We start from the raw sequence: 19429 nt of genomic DNA on the forward strand, positions 1-19429 counted from the left end.
AGGACAGATGGGAAAGGGATTGTCCAAAATTTTGGTGTTGGGGAAAAATATTATTACTGCTAAGTTGGAAAGGAAGAAATGGAATATTCCGTGTGGCAGCCACGCCGCCTAAAGGATGTAAGGAATGTGCGGCTCAAAAAGATGTGAGGGAGGTAAACGGTAATTTGACTGCTTCTTGGTATGTCACGGTGGCGTGTACAGGTCGCTGCTGCAAATCCCAACCTGCTGTTGCTTTCCCAGAACGTTGATCATTAGTTCAGTTTTCTTCACGTTAACTTTTAAGCTTAACTTTTAATTCTTAAATCAACTAACGTTAACTTTTAACGGTAACTTTTCTATACGCATGCCCTACATAATCTCATGAAAAGCTTCACAATGATTCGAAATTGTAACATCGAAGCACCAGAATTCGTCGTATAAATGCCCCAGGAATCGTGGAAGCACTTTCTGTTTCGAAGACTCAACAGGTGCTAGAAAGTGCGAGAAAAAAAAGAGAAAAGATATAACTAGAGGTGGCGAAATCTGTCGGCATTAAAATAGTGGAGGGCGTGCCACCGAGCTCACTGTTCTGAGATATATTGTTCACTGAGTCCGCTAGTTGCCATTAAAAACATCCTATTTTCGATATGATGGATGCTAAATTCGCCCGCAACGATGAAACCGCTGCTGGGTATATAGCACACTCCCATAAAAAAGCTGCCTGTTCTCTGTGTACACAGATGCGTACAAAGCGTCTTAGAGGCTTAATACTAACGGTAGAAATGGCTACATTTCTGTGACCGTAAAGTTATTGCTTCGCGCACTGCATACACTGCATTAGAGACACATGTTACACAAAGCTGGAGCGAATGGGCCGCAACTATGGGCGCACTGACACTGTCGCTATCTTGTTATTCAACGCCGTTATCCAACAGCCACATGTAGCCAGTATACTGGGATGAACGATGCCTTCTTTTAGTGACACACAAGAAAAGAACAGAAGAATGCACACACACAGCACTAAACCAGGAGGCGGTCTTCATATCAAGCAGATAACCGAGAGCAACAAATATAGGTTTTTCCCATTATTTCAGCAAAAAAAAAAAATTACGAAAACTGTAATTACACAGCTTCCACCGCTGACTCATCCACACATTCAGGGCACGGATTGGGCATGCTATATACGGCGTCATCTTTGTCATCTTTGCGACTCCTTTTGCCGTAGTGAAGCGCGACGGCTCAAGTGGCGTCTTTGATCAAGCGAAGGATCGAAGAATTTACGGAGGAGATAACAAATCGACGTTGCCTTTCTCCTCCCTCAAGGCTTCCCACGCTCTATGCAGTCAGCTTTTTTGTTGTTTGTTTGTTTATTTGTTTTCCGCCTGACAAACCAGGTCCCCTTTTCATCCTTCGCGCGTCGTTCCTGCTGCGTAAACGGTGCGATGCTCAGGTCCCGTGCGTGGGCTCAGAAGCGAAATATCTGGGCTGAGTGCCCGCGAGGCTGTGGCTGGTTTCACCCGCGAGGCTGTGGCTGGTTTCACCCGCGCAACCAGGCGTCGGCGGTGGCGATATGCCCGAACGCGCAGCGGCTGCCCGAGTTGGGGGCCCCGCTTTCCTCTTCGGCTCACGTCAGGCAGATAAGAGCGCGCCATTTTCGCACGCTTCGTCGCTCACCACGCTGCACTTACACGGCGCACGACGAGGAATAAAACAAAAAAAAAAACTCGAATGCTGTAAAAACCGCGGCGACAGCTCAGACACCGTCGGTATGAACAAACAAACAAACAAACAAACAGCACTGCGACTGCTTTAAAAAATGAGAGCAGCGTTCGTGTAGCCGAGACGACGAATGCCTCGATATTACTTAGCTAAGAAAAAGCTCATTTGGATCTTTGTTGCTGAATTGTTGCCGCTGTTATCGAATGCTGCTGAATAAAAATCGATTGTTGGGTTTGTTGAGGCACGGCGAGCATTTTACGGGAGCCTACAGCCTAAACAGAAAGAGTAAGAAAGGAGTAAGCTGTCCTCTAGGGCCTTCTCTTTTACAAAAGGGAGTAAAAAGAGAGTGTGCGAGAGGACACTTCACTCCCTCTTTACTCCCACATAGACGTATTGGTGTTCAGAGTGTGGCCCGCTTGTTGTAGCGTTGCGTGAAATCGTCCTCCACCAGCTGGGCTCATTCGAGTCGAATCGCGGATTACAATACTGTGCAACGAAATAGGGTATTTCGTCCATTCATTCATTTATTCATTCATTGCTTTTTTATTTTTTCTAACTACACAATGAAAAAGGTGCCAAGGAAAAAGAAGTTTGAACATGGCTTTAGGTGTCCTTGACCATATTTAGCTTGCACTGACAACAGCGAAAAGCAGCACAAGAAAGCAATGCACTGTGATAGATGTATTCTGTCACGTACGAAACAAAATGCACCACAACAAACATGAAAACATACCGGAAGATACACACATTCAATTTAAAATGCACTAAATCACACTGCATAAATCCAACGCATAGCATGCAGTATGTGAAATTAATGGGGGAACAGACAAACATGGGCCATGGCAATGAAATCGGAAAGCTTTAAATTAGCAGTGTCAATACTTCAATTTGTATAGTCATTTAAAAAATGTGGTAAAATATCTTGAAGCATTTTTCGACAGTAATTGATGCGGCAGGTTGAAATTTTCGCACACTGTTGGCCTGCTGTGTGGTGTAGACTATCTGCTCAAGACAATAGTAAGGGCGGTGAGTTCGCACTATGCGTTGCTTAAACGAGAAAAACTGTGCTCTTCACGCGAGATGCGGTAGACTGACGCTAGCTGATAATGTTCCGTAAGAGAATCGACTCGTAAATGCTCCTTCAAGTTGTTGCAGGCTAGCAGTCAATTGTGCCCGTTGAAGCCTGACACCTGTCTCGTTTTACAGAACGCGCAATGTTTGCAACATGGTAGTTGTATATGAATAGTAATCAAGCTTCCAGCAGAAACCAGCACGTCTTCGGCAAATTGGCAACGCGTTATTTGGTCGATTATCAATGAAGCCTCTATTCAGCACGCAAACGTTTTTAATGCTGGCCGAAGCCAGGGGGAAAAAAACAGCAAGAGGAGGAAGGTTAAATTTAATTGAAAAGGCCCAGAGGTTTGGAAACATCGCTGCGGCAGAAAAACCGTGCAGTGATACCACCTCGGTTTGATATAAACCCACCATTTTTATGTAAACAACTTCTCATAAAGACAACTCAGTTTCTGCGCGTGCCTTGCCAATCTATCAGCGATGGTGCTTATTAAACTGCGAGTTCTGTAACGGTGTAAAAAGGAGAACCACAGTTTTCTAGCCATTTTAAGTATACGCATCTCCGAGAAGTGTCCGTCAACAAAGCGGAAAAATACAGCGTCATAAGAAGCTACCAAATTATCACCGCAAAGAAGCATTTGCGAACGCTCTGTACTCCATTCAGTGTATTTGAAATCGGCTTATCAATAACGCTATTATTTCGCGTTCGTATGAAATGTTCGAGCACCACCAAAACCTCATTCAGTCCGAAGACCGCTGCCCCAGGTCAAAGCCTAAACTGAAGTACTTTTGTAAATACACCCCCTCTTCCCTTTTCGGTCGACCAGCCCTCCAGAAAGTTTGGCTCGTGTGGCTTCGTGCTGCTCAAACAAATAAACAAATAAAAATGAATAAATAAATTCACCCAGTACCCACGTTTCGCTGCAGAGAGGAGCCAAAATCGGCGCCCGAGTTTCTTTCGAAAGCCGCTTAAGAAAGACAAAGAAAATGCTACGAGGAAAAAAAAGGGAGCATCGCTTTATGGCCAGTAGTTTGGTGTGGCCAGCCGACTCTTCGAAAAACCGTAAAGCCTATAGCGCGAGATCAAGTCAGCGCGGCCACTTCATTTCAACAAGCTCCGCGGACACTCGAGGAGCGAGTGGTCCGCTTGGTATCGCCGTCGTCGCATACCAGACGAGTATATATATAGAGAACGAAAAAAAGCTGGCGCCTTTAGCTGTAGAAGACTTGATGCTTTCCGCTCTTTAGGATCTTTTTCGCCTTTCTTTCAAAACCACCGTAAACATTGCGACGATCCGTTTTGTTCTCTTTGCGCTCGGTAAAGGCAGTGTCCGTGCCGCCGCTCTGTATAGCACGCGCGCTCGGAAGCCCCGGAAGATGGTATCTTCGCCCCCTACCGGATAGTGACGCTTATATTTCCGGGCAACATTCATTTCCCGGCTCATTTATCTAGTGTGTCCTTTTATTCGTCGCTTCCAGCTACAGCGAGAAGAGAGAAAGAGAGAAAAAATAAAAAAATATAAAGAAGCATAAAAATAAACGAAGCGAAGAGGTTGCGGCGTCGCCTGGATGGGACACGGGCTGCGATAAAGAAGCGGAATAGAGCGGGGAAAAAATAAATAAAGGCGGTTACTGCAGTGGCGGCGAAAAAGAAACTAAGGTAAACAAACAAGCAAAAAGGGTGGCGCTGCGGGGCCAACGAAGTGTGCGAGAACGTGTAATGGAGTGGAGGACGACACTTCTGCTGGACTCGGGTGCAAGGGCGGGAAGGAAATGGTGTCACGCGCCCAGAAACGAGGGGAAGCCGATTGGAAGACGAAGCGAGGCATTTCACTTTGGCTAGCATGAAAGGAGGAGAAAATAAAAGAAAAGAATGAGCGAATAAAAACAAGGGCACAAGAAAAAACAAGGCGGAGAAAGAAAACTAACGACGAAAAGAAAGAAGCAAACAGGCAATGTTTGGAGAATAACAGCGGGGGAAAAATAATTCCAAGAGAGTCCATCGCTGTCCGCCGGAGTGACCTAATGCGTAATCCGGAAACGGCAGATCTCTTCTAAAAAAAGTAAGAAAGAAAATTCAGCTTGACTCCCAAAGAAGAAAAAATAAAGGACTGAGGCGATGTCGAATCTTTACTGGCGTAATTGAGTCTTGCAGTGTAGGTGGCTGCAAGCTAAGAATGATAAGTGGTACTCAGAATGTTCGTGTATTGCCTGCTTCATGATGCCAAATAACGATTCCGGTGTTTGTTCCATTCACGCGTAAACATTTACATATCTCAGGCGAGTGTTTGATGTTATAGCTTAAGTATACAGCGCCTGCATGGATCTACATCTGCTTTTAATAAGTCATTCCTACCAACTGCAATACAGGAATGGAATGAATTGCCAGATTCTACTCCCATGGAAAGTGACCCTGTTAAATTCAAAGACCGGTTACTGTCTGTCTTTGAACATTAAATTTGTCTATATTTCTATTCTCGCCCTTAGTTTGATGTGCTTGATCAACTCGTTTGTAAATCCCCTTCTCTACTCGATTGTTTTTTTTTGTAACTGTTTTAATTGTGTTCTCATTTGATGTTACTGATTGTATTCGTTGTCCTAGTTGTCCTCATTGTATGTTTATATATATATATATATATATATATATATATATATATATATATATATATATATATATATATATATATATATATATATATATATATATATATATATATATATATATATATATATATATATATATATATATTACTAGAGTTGTTTTTCTTTTTTTTCAACCTCTTTGGCTTTGTTCTTGTATTGTCATACGTACGTCGCCCCCCCCCCCCCCTTATGTAATACCCTATGAAGGGACCTTAAGGGATCAATAAATGATGATGCTGATGATGATGATGGTCGTGCTCGGTCTTCACTGCATGAAACATTGTCATTTGTTTTTGTTTTTTTAAAACACATGTATGCTTGTGAGTTGTGCGCGTTCTTTGCGGCCAACCGCGTAACCGGGGCCACTGGTTGTTAAGGTCGACGCTTTGATTTTATTTCGCCCACATGGTACAGTATGCGCATTTATCAGCGACGGCGGCGGACATAACTAAAAGCTGACATTCAGGAAATTCTTGCGTGTATCTTGCAGGAAATTGCACGAGGGTTAGGACTGTTAGTTGAGACATGCATCTGTGCTCTGTATAAATAGAAAAGATAAAAGAATATAAGGATGTTGTACGCTTGAAAAGAAAAAGCTGTACGTAGATGAACGCCATCCCGGTGGCTTCATAAGAAAGCTCGGGTGGCGGCAGAGTGTAGCGCCAGAGCGGCCGACTCGTCCGAGTGGTGGTCATAGCTACTGCAAGGAGGATTTCCAGCTGCCTCGCATAATACTTGGCAGTTGCATATTTCAAACGTCTTGCTACATGTAACCCAAATGCAGCTTTTACATATATCTGATGTTTCAGAAGAAAGCGTTGCACGCCAACCATGATTATGTCTTAAGATGCCCTATCAGATCAGGTTGTCTTTGAACTTTGGATACTCTCATTTTGGATACTCGCACACTTCGGTAACTCTGACACTTGGATACTCTTTGGACACTCTGACACTTTGGATACTCTGACTCTTTGGATACCCTGACACTTTGGATACCCTGACTGTTTGGATACCCTGACTGTTTGGATACCCTGACTGTTTGGATACCCTGACTGTTTGGATACCCTGACTGTTTGGATGCCCTGACTGTTTGGATGCCCTGACTGTTTGGATACCCTGACTGTTTGGATACTCTGTCACTTTGGATACTCTGTCACTTTGGATACTCTGTCATTTTGGATACTTTGACAGTCCGGATACTCGGACTCTTCGGATTCTCAGAAATTTTGGAAGACCTGATATTTCGGACAATCTGTCACTTTGGACATCCTGTCATTTTAAATACTTTGTAACTTTGAATATTCTGCAGTGGAAACTGGCTTATATGCTTGGTTCGTTGTTGCTTTGACGTCTAACCTTACCATAAAATGCCTGTTCACCACTAAGGTGCCAGACTAACTTTACAACTGTCGCGCACACTATCGCGTCTCTAGATTAAGGGCTACTCGTAGACGAGGCGCGGTTCTCAAACGCGAGTGCGCGAAGCTGAAGCCAAGAAGCTAGCTTTCTTAAACGTTGATTTTGCAAATTTGTTTCGACCACACAGTCAGACCTAACCAAGAATTTGTACAGAATACCAGTACCTGGCGCAACAAGCATGCACTCTTCGATGCGTCGCCTCAGACGGAACATGCAATGGCAGCTTCTTCGAACGTACAGAAAAATAGAGACGTGCTACACGATCGGCCATTTTCCAGAAAATATCAAACACAATATTGCAAGCTATCTCTGCTCCCTAGGCGCACGTCGGTTTGAAAAACCGCGGCGTATTCGCGTTGGCCTCGGAAACGAAGAGAGCACCGCGTTCTACGCACTTACCGAGATATATCATAAATGTCTTGCGTTTCTATTCAGTGAATGACAAGTCTTCTTTGAGGATGTTACGCATCCACAAGGAAACCTACTCCACCTTAGGGGTTTGCCCTAAAAACATTTGACCAACATTGCCCCCCCCCCCCCCCCCCCCCCGAGTTATTGATCAATTCGTTCTCGGCTATACCATAAGCTTGCCGTCCCGGTGAGCTCAGTTGGTAGGGCGACTGCTGCGGTGAAGCGGTTTTCCCGGTTTCGAGCCCCGGACCAGAACGGATGTTTTTTTTTTTTTTAACTACGAAGTTTCTGAGAAAGCTGCATAGCTTTCCTTTGTAGCCGTATGGCTGCGCTCGGGTGGATGTCAATAGTAATTACTCCCTTATTTCAAAGCTACTCTACCTTGGGGGTTTCCCGTAAAAACATTTGACAAGATAAAAAGAGAAATAAAATGTGCAGCGGCGTAAAGTTAGTCATTTCGAGTAACTTAACGTTCTCCAGCAACAGACAGAAGAAAAGCAAACCACCTATGCGAAGTCAGATACTTAGAAATGAAAATAAAAAATTCCCAGGGACACCTAATCCCATTATGCGTTGGCATTGCGGCAACATTAGCACCTGTTGATGCCTTTAACGGGACTGACATCACTTCCGGTCTGGTGACGTCACTTCCCTCCATCCAGTCAGGGAATTGAGCTTCCTACGGCTATATATATATATATATATATATATATATATATATATATATATATATATATATATATTTCGACGGGGCTTACAATGCTACCAGATTACAAAGGCGAAAGTGGAGGGGCATGGCTAAAGGTGGCTAGGATCAGGACTGACTAACGAAGACTGATCGTCCCACCGCTAGGGCTAAGAAAAAAAGAAGGGGACTGAAAGTGGCCGTTACGATTAATCTCTCGCATCGCAACCCAGTTGGCATATATATATATATATATATATGTATAAGTTATACGAGCTAGCTAGAGGGAGAGAACAAAAGCACGCAAAGATGATTCACCGATCACAGAGAGCCCGTAAGACGAGAAAGCGTGGTGTTTTGTTCCTGCTGTCTTTTACACCTTCCTAAATAACCAGGCAGACAGATGCCGCCGCAGTCCTCGATGTTTTCAGAGAAAAACGCTAAGTAAAGACGCCCCACGGCAACAGCGAACGGGTCAACCAGCCAAACGGTCAAAAAGCAATCCAGTCAGTAAGGCAGTCGGGAGCCAAGTCACCCCACGTCCTTCCCCGCGAGCTTTGCTGAGTAAGATCGAGCCTTCCCGGGTCGCCTCCACTCTTTTCACCCCCAATTCCCGAGCGTGCGTCCTCGTCCTGTATTGTCTCTCAAAACAAAGCCCCGAACTCTGTGATTGGGACGGAGGCGAATGAGAGAGCGTAGCCCTTCTCTCCGCTGTCTGTCGACGCCCGCTTCGAGAGGCGATGTCCAGGCAGAGATAAACGAGCGAATGCACTGCGACTCGCGGATTTCCCTCCCCGTGGGGATTGCATGCGCGAACGTCGGTCGTGATTCGAAGCTGCCACCGGCGCAGCCGCACTCCAGACTCGCTGGTTACGCTGTCTGTCTGTCTCTCTGTCTCTCTCTGTCTGTCTCTGTCTGTGTGTGAGAGTGTGTGTGTGAGAGAGAGAGAGAGAGAGTGTGTGTGTGTGTGTGTGTGTGTGTGTGTGTGTGTGTTTGCCGGCACACCGCTCAATTAACGTGGCATACCCTGTATATAGCTCGGAATGCCCGCTGACAAACGACCGCCGACGCAGACGAAAAATTGGACACATTCGTCGTAAGTATGTCGAGCCAGCAAAGGTTTAGTGCGACTGCAGCGGTGGTTTAGTGGTTTGAGCATCCGCCTCGCATGCGTAAGGTGCGGGGTTCGATCCTCAGTAATACCCGGCAGCCCATTGGGCACAAGCTTTTGCCTGGTCTGGTGCTCGGCTTCTGAGGGATAAAATGCTTGGAAATAGCCTCTGAACTCACTTTGTGATACGAAAATACATTCTGCCTTGGTGTTCTTTGGTCAAATCTGTCCTTGCGCTAGTGAAATTTATCATAGCCATCATTGTCGTCGTCATCATCATCATTATAGGTTTAGTGTGCTTAATCGTTTCCTGAGGGCGCTGAGATAGACGCCAAAATAATTATCCACGTGATGTCGCTTAAAGATGCGTTCTATCGCTCTCATAAAGGTGGTGTCGAATGTTATCACGTGATCAGTGAACTGCGCATAGAGGGCTTATAGGGGCGATTAAAGAGAGATGCCAGTAAAGCGGAAGACAATCTGGATTTCATTATCTAGTACTTGCTGCGAAAGGAAAATAAAGGCGGACAGAACAATAGCTGGGGCAAGACCTGGCTGGCCTTGCATGAACATGCATTAGCATTTTCACACGCAGCTAATTTATCAAGTTAAATAAAAATAAATTCTGATTAACCGACTAAAAGTTGTACCGGTAGGCAACAACAAATGCGCAATGCCATAACACGGGAAATAATAAAGGTAACGATGTTGCCTCGAAGGAAGAAAAATCTGCCGCAGCAGCATTCCGTGAGCCTGCACTAACAGAAAGGAGTGAAAACAGAGTAAGTTGCCCTCTAACGCACTCCCTTTATAAAGGGAGTGCTCTACACTCCCTTTATAAAGGGAGTGCTCTAAGAAAACAGCTTACTCTCTTTTTAGTGCCATGAAGGCGTGCTCGTGTTTAGAGAGTGTATAGACGTTACCTCCAAGAGTTGCGTCCGGAAACACATAAATATCTTGCGTTTAGCATTCACCTTGATACTCAAGTCCAACTGACAGCAACTTATAGTTTATGTTTAACGTGCTCCTTCACACAGTCAAGAACTTCGGTGTAAGATGGGACCCCTTTCACGCCCCTAAGCACACAAACACGGAAGGTCTAACTTCTTCCGTGAAATTATTACTATATAAGGTCGTCTTACATAATATCTAGCATTAAATCGTCACACAATGAAATCCTTAACCGTCGGGTTGATCCCGCACATATATGCGTGTTGGACATTTATCGACAAAGCTGCACCTCAGCAGTGATCAAGGATGCACCCAATTACAGGACACTTTAATTTAGACATGAAAAAAAAAGGTAAAGCATTTTCCTTCGCATTGGTGAAACAAAGTTTCTTCGATGGTTTCTAAGAGGTATTTTTTTATTTATTCTGCCATATATGGCGTGCACGGAATCCTGAAACGTTGTTCCTGACAGTAGACAGGTGGTTTGCGTATGTGAGAAGTTTTTCTTAATGCTATAGCTTTCACTTTTGTTATTCACCTGCACCAAAAGGCTTCAACGGTGAGGAGCACCTTGAAAACTGAGCTCAGGAAAGCAAAGCAAAACGAAAGAGGCAAGCAGAGGCCGAAGGCGCTGGGGCGCGAGGAATTTAATCAGAGGAACTACTCACCCAGTGGTTGACCCACTTGTTCATCACAAAAGCCGGCCCCAAGGACCTCGCTGGGTTCATTGAGGCGCCGGTCGCCGGCAGCTGCGGACGAAAAAAAAAGGGGGGCAAAAGGTAAATCAGACAAAACGTAGGTCAACAAAAAAAAACTTTATATTTGAAAATCGAAGAACGACGACGACCGCTTCGCACGATTTGCGAAAGCAGATTTGAACGTGGGGAAAATGCGACTCGCTTTTTGGGGCGTGAGCGCATCGAACAGGAAAGCAACTCTCCGCAGTCCAATTCAGAGCGCGCTTACGGCAGTAAGAGCTGTCTGCGAATGGACGCCTTTCATAATTTCCTTAGTGTTGCCGTGTCGCACGTTGCTCTATAGTCATGGCGTCACTGGCCACCAGTAAAACAAGGCTAAGTGCTGAACTTGCATGTTACTACTTAAGGCGTGTACGCAGTGTTGCCATGGGAACCACGTGAACATATTCCGCTACATAAAAAACAAGAACCAAGGCTACAATGTTCCACTTTAGACAATTGCTGTTCTGACATAAGCAGGGCAATCAGCATTGAGGTGAAGCCCACTTAACATTCACAAAAGGGGCCCATTGAGTCTATCTGCTAGTGAATGAACTGCGTATGTGCGCACAGCCAATTAGAAGAAAAAGAAAAACAATACGCCGTTACCAAGCCACCGCCAAGACATGGCTTGCTGAAACATGCGAACAGCATCGTGATTTTGATGTCTGTTTAGCTTCAGTACCTTATAACTGCTATCGTGTGACAGCAGTGACAGTGCACTGGTCTACTTGCGGTCAGTTCAGTGTTGAACTGGTTGCGATAAAAAGACAAAAATGACGCTTGTGCCTTTGTTTGCCGTACAACTCCAGACTTTCATCTGTTACATATACATGACATAGGAAAGTCTGGCGTCCTGCTATAGTTGACGTCTGATCGTGGTTCCCCCGTTTGTCTCTCAATAAATAGGAAATGCATGCCCTGAGAATTGCGGTGATGATTAATTTGAGGTTAGTCCAACCTGAGCATAAACAACATTACAACAATACTCTATTTGTGGAGGCGTCGGGCCTGCGTGATAGGCTGCGACTTGGCCGTGTGCGAAGGTCTCAGATCCTCACTTGACACTCCTCCTAGCTCACACTTTTCTTCGCCTTTACGTCCCACATTCTCTTTCTTCGGTGTAATACAGCAAACCAGATGGTATTTATGGTTAACCTTCACATCTTTTCATCTCCCCTGCCCCCCCCCTCGCCCTTTTTTTCCTCTCCACCATGTTCTCTTTTTGCTTTGATACCCCGTCTCACCACTCTTTTTCCCGGCATGTGTCGCATGCGCTTCTGTCTTTGCCTGCATGTCCGTTTTTCGAGCAGTTCGAACGCCTTTCAGTAATGCGGGCAATGCACGGACACTCGTGCACTCACTCCGGCCAGGGTGCAGGCCAGGTAGGCGAAGCCGATGACCACGGCGTCCGCCCCCGCGCCCAGGTGGCTGCGGTGGGGGTCCCTGGTGGCGAACACGGTGGACGCCAGCAGGAAGCTGAGCACGAACTCGACGCCGAACGCCTGCCAGGCGCCTAGGGCCTCGTTCGGGCGGCTGCTGCCCAGAGAGCTCTGGTGGCCTGGCACCGACACGCTGCAGACAGTGGAATCAGGGGTGAGGAGCAGGAGGAGGAGGAAGAAGAAGAGGAAGAGGAGGAAGCCGTTAGAAAACGAGAACGGTAACTGCACTTGTAGGGGCAATTGAATCCACGTCGCTCGTGGGCGCTATAAAGCTCTTCGCATTCCTAGCAGTATGGGAAATCTGCCGTGACTTAAAGGCCAACTGCGAAGGAAATTTTCATCGCCCAGTGAAAGGCCTTTTTAGAGAGCGTTAACTTTAGAAGCCCCATTTTACACTGAACAGCTGCCTTCCACCTGGCCATGGTTGGCAGAAAAAAAGATCCCACAACCGTTTCTGGAAGACGTTGAAGTAGCGAGCGTTAGCTGTTTGGTTTACTATAATTGATATGAATGCGATTAAAGTGAGGTACACCAATGGAAATACGAATTTGACATCTTGGATTTATAAGTGACGTCACTGATTACATGTAGCAATGACGTCAGCAATAATTCACCAGTTCGATAGACCAATGACGTCACCAGTCGATCACCGGTTGGGTTGCTACATCGATTTACTATGGGGGCCACCATCTTGAATTCCTCGGACTTAGAAAATTGCACGCCGAAGAGAGGTGGTAGCAGACCCCTAGAAATCGAGAAACGTGATGAGTAAGAGCTAACGCTCTTAAAAAGTGGGGAGAGGGAGGGATCCCCTCTCCATGGAAGAGGAGAGAAAAGCCGGAAGATGGCTGCCGAGGGAAACACTCTAAAAATAAGATTAAGGAAATAAATTTGTGAAATGGATAATGAATAATAATGACCTAGCGAAAATGAAAATGACGAGTAATGACTCAGCAGAAAGCAAAATGAGTACGAATGACAAATAAAAATGAAAGAATGGCTATCACGAAAATGACTAAGAAGAATGAAAGAGAAGTTTGGCGAGCAGTTTAAGATTTACTGAGGTGAAGAAGAGCAAGAAGCTTAAGATTGTGCCTCGTGTGGCGAAGGTCTAAACTGTAACCTGCTTCGATGAATAATGGACTTTCTACAAGAGATGCTACATCAACGACTAAGCAGTGGAAGCAAAATAACGCTGAAGCGATGTGTCGGAAACATTACAGAGAAGAAGAAAAGCGTCTAGCAGCGTCAGCTGATGTTAAACGAGGTAGCATTCCGGCAAAAGCTGAAGTTAAACGAATAGGCAAAGTCCACCAAAAAAACGGCAGAAATGAATTAATTTCCTTGTTTCAGGGTTTCCACTCGAAAATGTTCAAACCAATTTCCTTGTTTCAGGACTTCCACGCGTTAAATGTTCGAGCGGAGGTTTAAAACACGGCAAACGCAAGAAGGCATCTCTATGGTCACAAACGGAAAGTTGTCCTCACGAAATGAACAATGTGCAATTTATTTACAGGGAATAAATCTCAAGTTTTGAACGAACCATCGCATTTGCACGAAATAAAAATTACGCAGCACACACACACACACACACACACACACACACACACACACACACACACACACACACACACACACACACACACACACACACACACACACACACACACACACACACACACACACGCACACACACTAAACAATACGTCACCGCTGTCCTCACTGTAAACCTAAAAGGCGGAGAAATAAGTTTCGAGAACAATTATGTTACGCTGTGGTGTTACCCATGGACTCAGCTCTCATTCTGCCGGCAGTGTGATGCACAGAAAAACATACTAAGAGAAGAGCATACACCAAGCAGGGGCAACGATTAGGGCCCTTGACTATGCAAGTTAGCTTCACCTAGACAGCACTCCCGCAGTCTCTGCTAATAAAATAAAAGGCCAAGCTAACTACCGGTAGGCAAGGTCATTGGAGTCACTGTGGCGCGCACATTTTCACCAATAACAAATTTTCGCTTTCACGATCAATTAACGGACACTGCTAAAGAGACCTGCACTCCTTTGTTCGCAGTTCTCCCCAAACAAAGGCAGAAAAATCACGCACAGGGACGAACACCACCTCGAAAGCTTCGCGCGCTTCGACAACAGCCAGCGGAGGCAGGAGGCACACACATGAGGTGAGCCCGGAGCAACACACATACAAACACACATTGCGGCCCACACTTCGCTTACAGAAGCGCGCAGTTTTTCCTCCCTCGGCCGGCCTCCCATTGTCGCGGGGGAAAGGGCACGTTCGATTGCTTTCAGGCCGACGATGGCTTCGTTTATCCTCCGGGACGGCAATACAAAGAGAACACGGCCGGACGGCGTCCGGCCTCTCGCTAATGAACGAAGACGCGCGCGTTCCTGGGCCAGCCAACGCGGGAAAACCCGGACACGATGGAAAAGCGCGCCGTGTCCCGCGCGCCCAAGGCTGCCGGGGACGATGGGGAAGGGCGGGAAGAGTGGGGGACGAGGCATCGCGGAGCACGTGGGTGCTATTACGTTCGCGCGTAGTCGACCGAAAAGAGTTGGCCTCCCGTGTCCGCTCACGCTCGGCCGACACATAAAGCGACGACTAGGAGGTAGACAGAATGCGGCGCTCGCGTAGGTGGAAAAGGACGCTCAGGATCCGAGGGAAGGAGAGAAAAAAAGGAAAAGACGCTCGCTCTAAAAGACGGGGAAACGCGGCGAAATGAGGAGCGACGCTGTGGTCTTATTGGCAGGGCTTCGGGAAGTAGCAGCGCAGAAAGTTGAGAGGTAGGAAAAGAGACTCTAAGCACGGATTAGTCTATATAGGGAGTAAAAAGGGAGTAAGCTGTCCCTTCTACACTCCCTTTTAGGGGCAGGGTATGCTGCGCCCCATAGAGTTTCTTACTATTAACTGGAGGGAAAGCTGGCGGCGCTGCACCTGAACCTCCATGGGCGCGCAATGCATCATGGGGCGATGAGCTACTTGGTGCGGGACAGTAGGTTTTTTTTTTTTTTCAGGAACACAGAGTGGCGTTACTCAAATTTCCCATTCCGTATCTACGGCGCGCTCGGCGCGCAGACGAGTCCGGCGTAAAAGTAGTGTGCAAAATCCATAGTAGCGAAAACGCAACAGCACACGACGCCAATAAAAGGATTTCGTTTTCCGAAATGATGTGAAAAAACTTTTAAAATGTTGAAACAACATTTTTTAAGAAACATATTTCTTTTTAAAAGTGCGCCTGTTATGCACGAAATGTTGGCTTATTATTATTATTATTATTATTATTATTATTATGGTCTGCAATGCTTGGCCAATAGGAGAGCAAGCCATCGCTTATTTTGAGCAAACTTTGCATATACACGCTTTTCCGCTCATTTGTTAAACTTAGACAGGATATTGAATGATAGGACATCCTTAATTATCGAACAATGTTTGTTTTTATTATTTTTTGGCCAAAAGTTCTAGTTCTACAGACGGTAGCCCTCCGTCCCATGATGCTTAGAGCGCCCATGGTGGTACAGGTGGTCTCGAGAAAGCTCCATGCAAACTCCCATAGGCGGGGCGCCAGCTTTCCCTCTAGGTAATAGTAAGAAGCTCCATGTGCTGCCCAGATCCCGGGGTATATTTCGATAACTAAATATACGTGATACGTAATGCTAGAAACAGAGGCGTGTTCCCTCCGTAAAGCAAAGTAACTAGAAAGTAGGCAAAGTAGCAATGGGAAGAGGCTTCTAAAAGTGGAACTGGAGGTCTCGAAATTAGCAAATAGAGAAGATTGAAACTGCGGTTACAGCCTTCATAACTGCTAGAAGTTCGCGTGTTTTAATAGCGAAATCCATTTTATAAAAGGGGCACGGTGCGCCAGAAGACAGCTCACTCTCTTTTTACACCCGGAATATAGGCGTGTTGGTGTTTAGAGTGTGCCACTGGTTTCGCTCGCGCGAAGCGATGAGCACTGGGTGAAACAGCGGCGCGTTTTCTGAGTTGTTCTGTTGCCGCCGCTTCAACGTTGTCACCTCGCGTCATAGGGAAGTGTAACTGCTCCAGTACTTAGTTTTTAAGAATAAAAAGCATAAACTGCCATAAAGCGATGATGACAATTCCTCTGGTAATTCACTGCATTTGTAAGGGATACAATGCAATAGCGCCAAACTATATTTTGTGAGACTAGCAGATCCCCCCCCTCACACACACACACACGCACTCTCTCTACCTTTCATAATAATTAACAATATAGACGCCACAACAGCCTGTTTTCTTTCATTATCAGTGCAATTAGTTGGGAATTGCACATTCAGAGCGTCTGCACCGAAGGCTTATAACAAGTATGTTTCCTGCGCACAAAACTAAAACGTGCCCCTCCAGCGTCAGGCTTGACGCTTAACGCATCTTGGATCACCCAATCCTCGAGAACGCGGGCAATCATGTGGGATCTCTGCCCATACCAACCAAAGATTTTTTCCAGGTTGGAGCGAATCCAGCGACATGCTACAAAGTTTATCTTGTCAAATTAGAGGCATATCTCATCTGCTTATAAGTGCTGAAGAAGCTTGGTTTGGAGCCATTCCAAGCACGACGAGGCGTAGCAAAATAAAATCCCTATATTTAATTATCAGAAAACAGGTTTGCAAAGAGATAAATATTTGCTTCCCCCACCGAAAAGATCGTCACGCCACAACTATTCCAAAGCAGTGGTCCCGTATTCTTGCAATGACCGTACTATTAAAAAAAAAACGTTCTTTTCACACACCAACGAGTAATGGAACTGTCTGCCGTCATCTGTGTTCAAATGCGCTGATGTCGCTACGCTTGAGCGTTCAGTAAATACGCTCCTCTTTAAGCCTATCCTGCCAGGGCAGCGGTACTGCCTGCAGTATTGTGAAATAAAATTCCCACCAAGCTTTTACTGAACAATTTCGGTGTATGGCTCAGACGAAGAGAACTTCAGCAGATTCTTCGACGAAACCGCTCTAGAATAAGAAACTTTACTCACAAACCAGCTAGATCAGAAGCTGCGTACCCGCAAAGCCTTTTGCTATTGGCTGGTCTCGCGAGCTGCTTCCGGGCTATGAGTGAAATTTTCTGCGAAGCCAGAACCGGAGCGACGCGATGAGCGACAGTATAGCCACGTTTACATGAATGCGACAGAAGTCGACTCCAGTCCCCCTTTTGAGGGAAAGGCTTGACTCGTCCTCTACTATCTTCCTCGACGTTTTTGCACTTTCCCTCAAGAAGGGGACCGGAAGTCGACTTCTGTCGCAGACATGTAAACGCGGCTAGTGATTCAGCGGCTGCCAGCCCATCACGCGACGGCATCACGCGGCGCATCGCCGCGAATTATCGCTTCATGCGGTTAGCGCTTTAGAACCGACATCGAACGCTCGGCGAGACGACTTACTACTACACTCCACTTCATACATGGCACGCAACACCGCCGAAGCCTGGCCAAAGCAAGCGCGCTGTCCGCGCTGTGTACGTGCGCGCCCGAAAAGTATACTTCGCCATACGTCCAAAGTAAAGACAAGCATCGTTCGTTGTGGCGAATAATAATAATAATAATAATAATAATAATAATAATAATAATAATAATAATAATAATAATAATAATAATAACTGGTTTTGGGGGAAAAGGAAATGGCGCAGTATCTGTCTCATATATCGTTGGACACCTGAACCGCGCCGTAAGGGAAGGGATAAAGGAGGGAGTGAAAGGAAGAAAGGAAGAGAGAGGTGCCGTAGTGGAGGGCTCCGGAATAATTTCGACCACCTGGGGACCTTTAACGTGCACTGACATCGCACAGCACAACCGGGCGCCTTAGCGTTTTTCCTCCCTAAAAACGCAGCCGCCGCGGTCGGGTTCGAACCCGGGAAGTGGCGAATCTCAAGTACCACGATTGGCAACGTCTTGCACTTTTTCTTGCCTCTTTCCGCGTTTTCGTTCATCCCATCAACGAGGCCTCGACAAGAGCGACATGCGGCGGAAGGGTTCGCCGATTAGCACGCCCATTCACTCTGACGTGCACGCGCGCCTAAAAAGTAGTTCATCATTTGTGAACATTATGATCACAGGGTTCGACAACAACTCGGCAATAATTCACTGCGGAGAGAGAAAAATAAAGACAACTAGACACATCACGAGAGCTAAGCCAAGTTATCTGGGCCGTTCACTCATACGCACCCTGGCGTTGCGCCCGCCACACCAATAAGCTGCTAGGCCTATAACCACCTGGTATTGGCGCCGTCAGTCAAAATGTTCTTTGACCTAATGAGGCACACGTCCATTGCGCTTGCAATCACTACGCAACGCAATCCGATATGTTATCACCAATTCACAGCCTGCCTGTAGGAGGAGTAGCAAACACTTGGACTCCTGCTCATGAGTCTCTTCGTGGCAAGCAACAATGGTGCCCATGCCGCTGCCTCCAGAGCTCGCAAACCGAGCCCCACACATGGAGATATGAGAGAAGGTGTGGTACCATGAGATACCACAACAGTACACACTTAGGCAACAAGTGTGCCCCAATTCACAAATCGCTAACCAAAGAAAGCGAAGGAACCGTCAGAAGACTTCAAAAGCATGTATTCCACAATCCCTCATGAATAAAATGTACCACACCTTACACGCGAGCGAGTGCCGATATTGTAACGCAATAGCAACGCCATGCCACACCGTATAGGCATGGGAAAAGAATCCCCCATTAACTAGCGCACTCTTGAACAGTGGGAGGACGTGCCGTCCAGATCGGACCCAGACTGTCAGCAACAGATGGCGGAAAGGACCAGGATGGCAGCAGCATCCATTCATTGGAGTGTTAGACTAAAACTAGAAGTTTCAAACCCATCTTTCAAATAATGTTTGTTCATTCACTAATTGTTTATCATAATTCGTAGCAGACGCACAAACAGACGATCACGTTTTTCTGGTTACAGCCGTGACAATCGCCGACATGAGACGGCACTCTGCGAGGGATAGACTGTATGCTCAATGCATATAATTATACTCACAAAGCAACCGCACAACTTTGCGCACGCGTCTCGTACTTGGTTGTGGCAACAGGTCGCTGCGCCTTCGCATTTCTTCGCCCTGCCCTGTGACGTCATCGTACCGACTGCGATGCCCGCATGGGTAGAGCATGTAGTACGGAGAACAGATTGAGTAGAGTTTTAGCATAGCTCGATCCGCTTTCCGCTACCACGAAGAGCTCGCAGATAGCATGCGCAGATACTCCCAGGTTGGTTCCCA

General features: G+C 46.3%; 1 protein-coding gene across 1 annotated transcript in view; it reads right to left on the reverse strand.

Annotated features, from left to right (window-relative positions):
* Positions 1 to 19429, reverse strand: part of LOC144099089 (aquaporin AQPAe.a-like) — a 160680-nt gene that overhangs the window by 53374 nt on the left and 87877 nt on the right. Inside the window, exons 2-3 of the mRNA XM_077632173.1 lie at positions 12094 to 12304; positions 10661 to 10741 (exon numbers count right to left, since the gene is read on the reverse strand). Coding sequence (XP_077488299.1) covers positions 10661 to 10741; positions 12094 to 12304 — 292 coding nt within the window. The remainder of the gene's footprint in view (positions 1 to 10660; positions 10742 to 12093; positions 12305 to 19429) is intronic.

Source organism: Amblyomma americanum, chromosome 7 (assembly GCF_052857255.1).
Source record: "Amblyomma americanum isolate KBUSLIRL-KWMA chromosome 7, ASM5285725v1, whole genome shotgun sequence".
Classification (NCBI taxonomy): domain Eukaryota; kingdom Metazoa; phylum Arthropoda; class Arachnida; order Ixodida; family Ixodidae; genus Amblyomma; species Amblyomma americanum.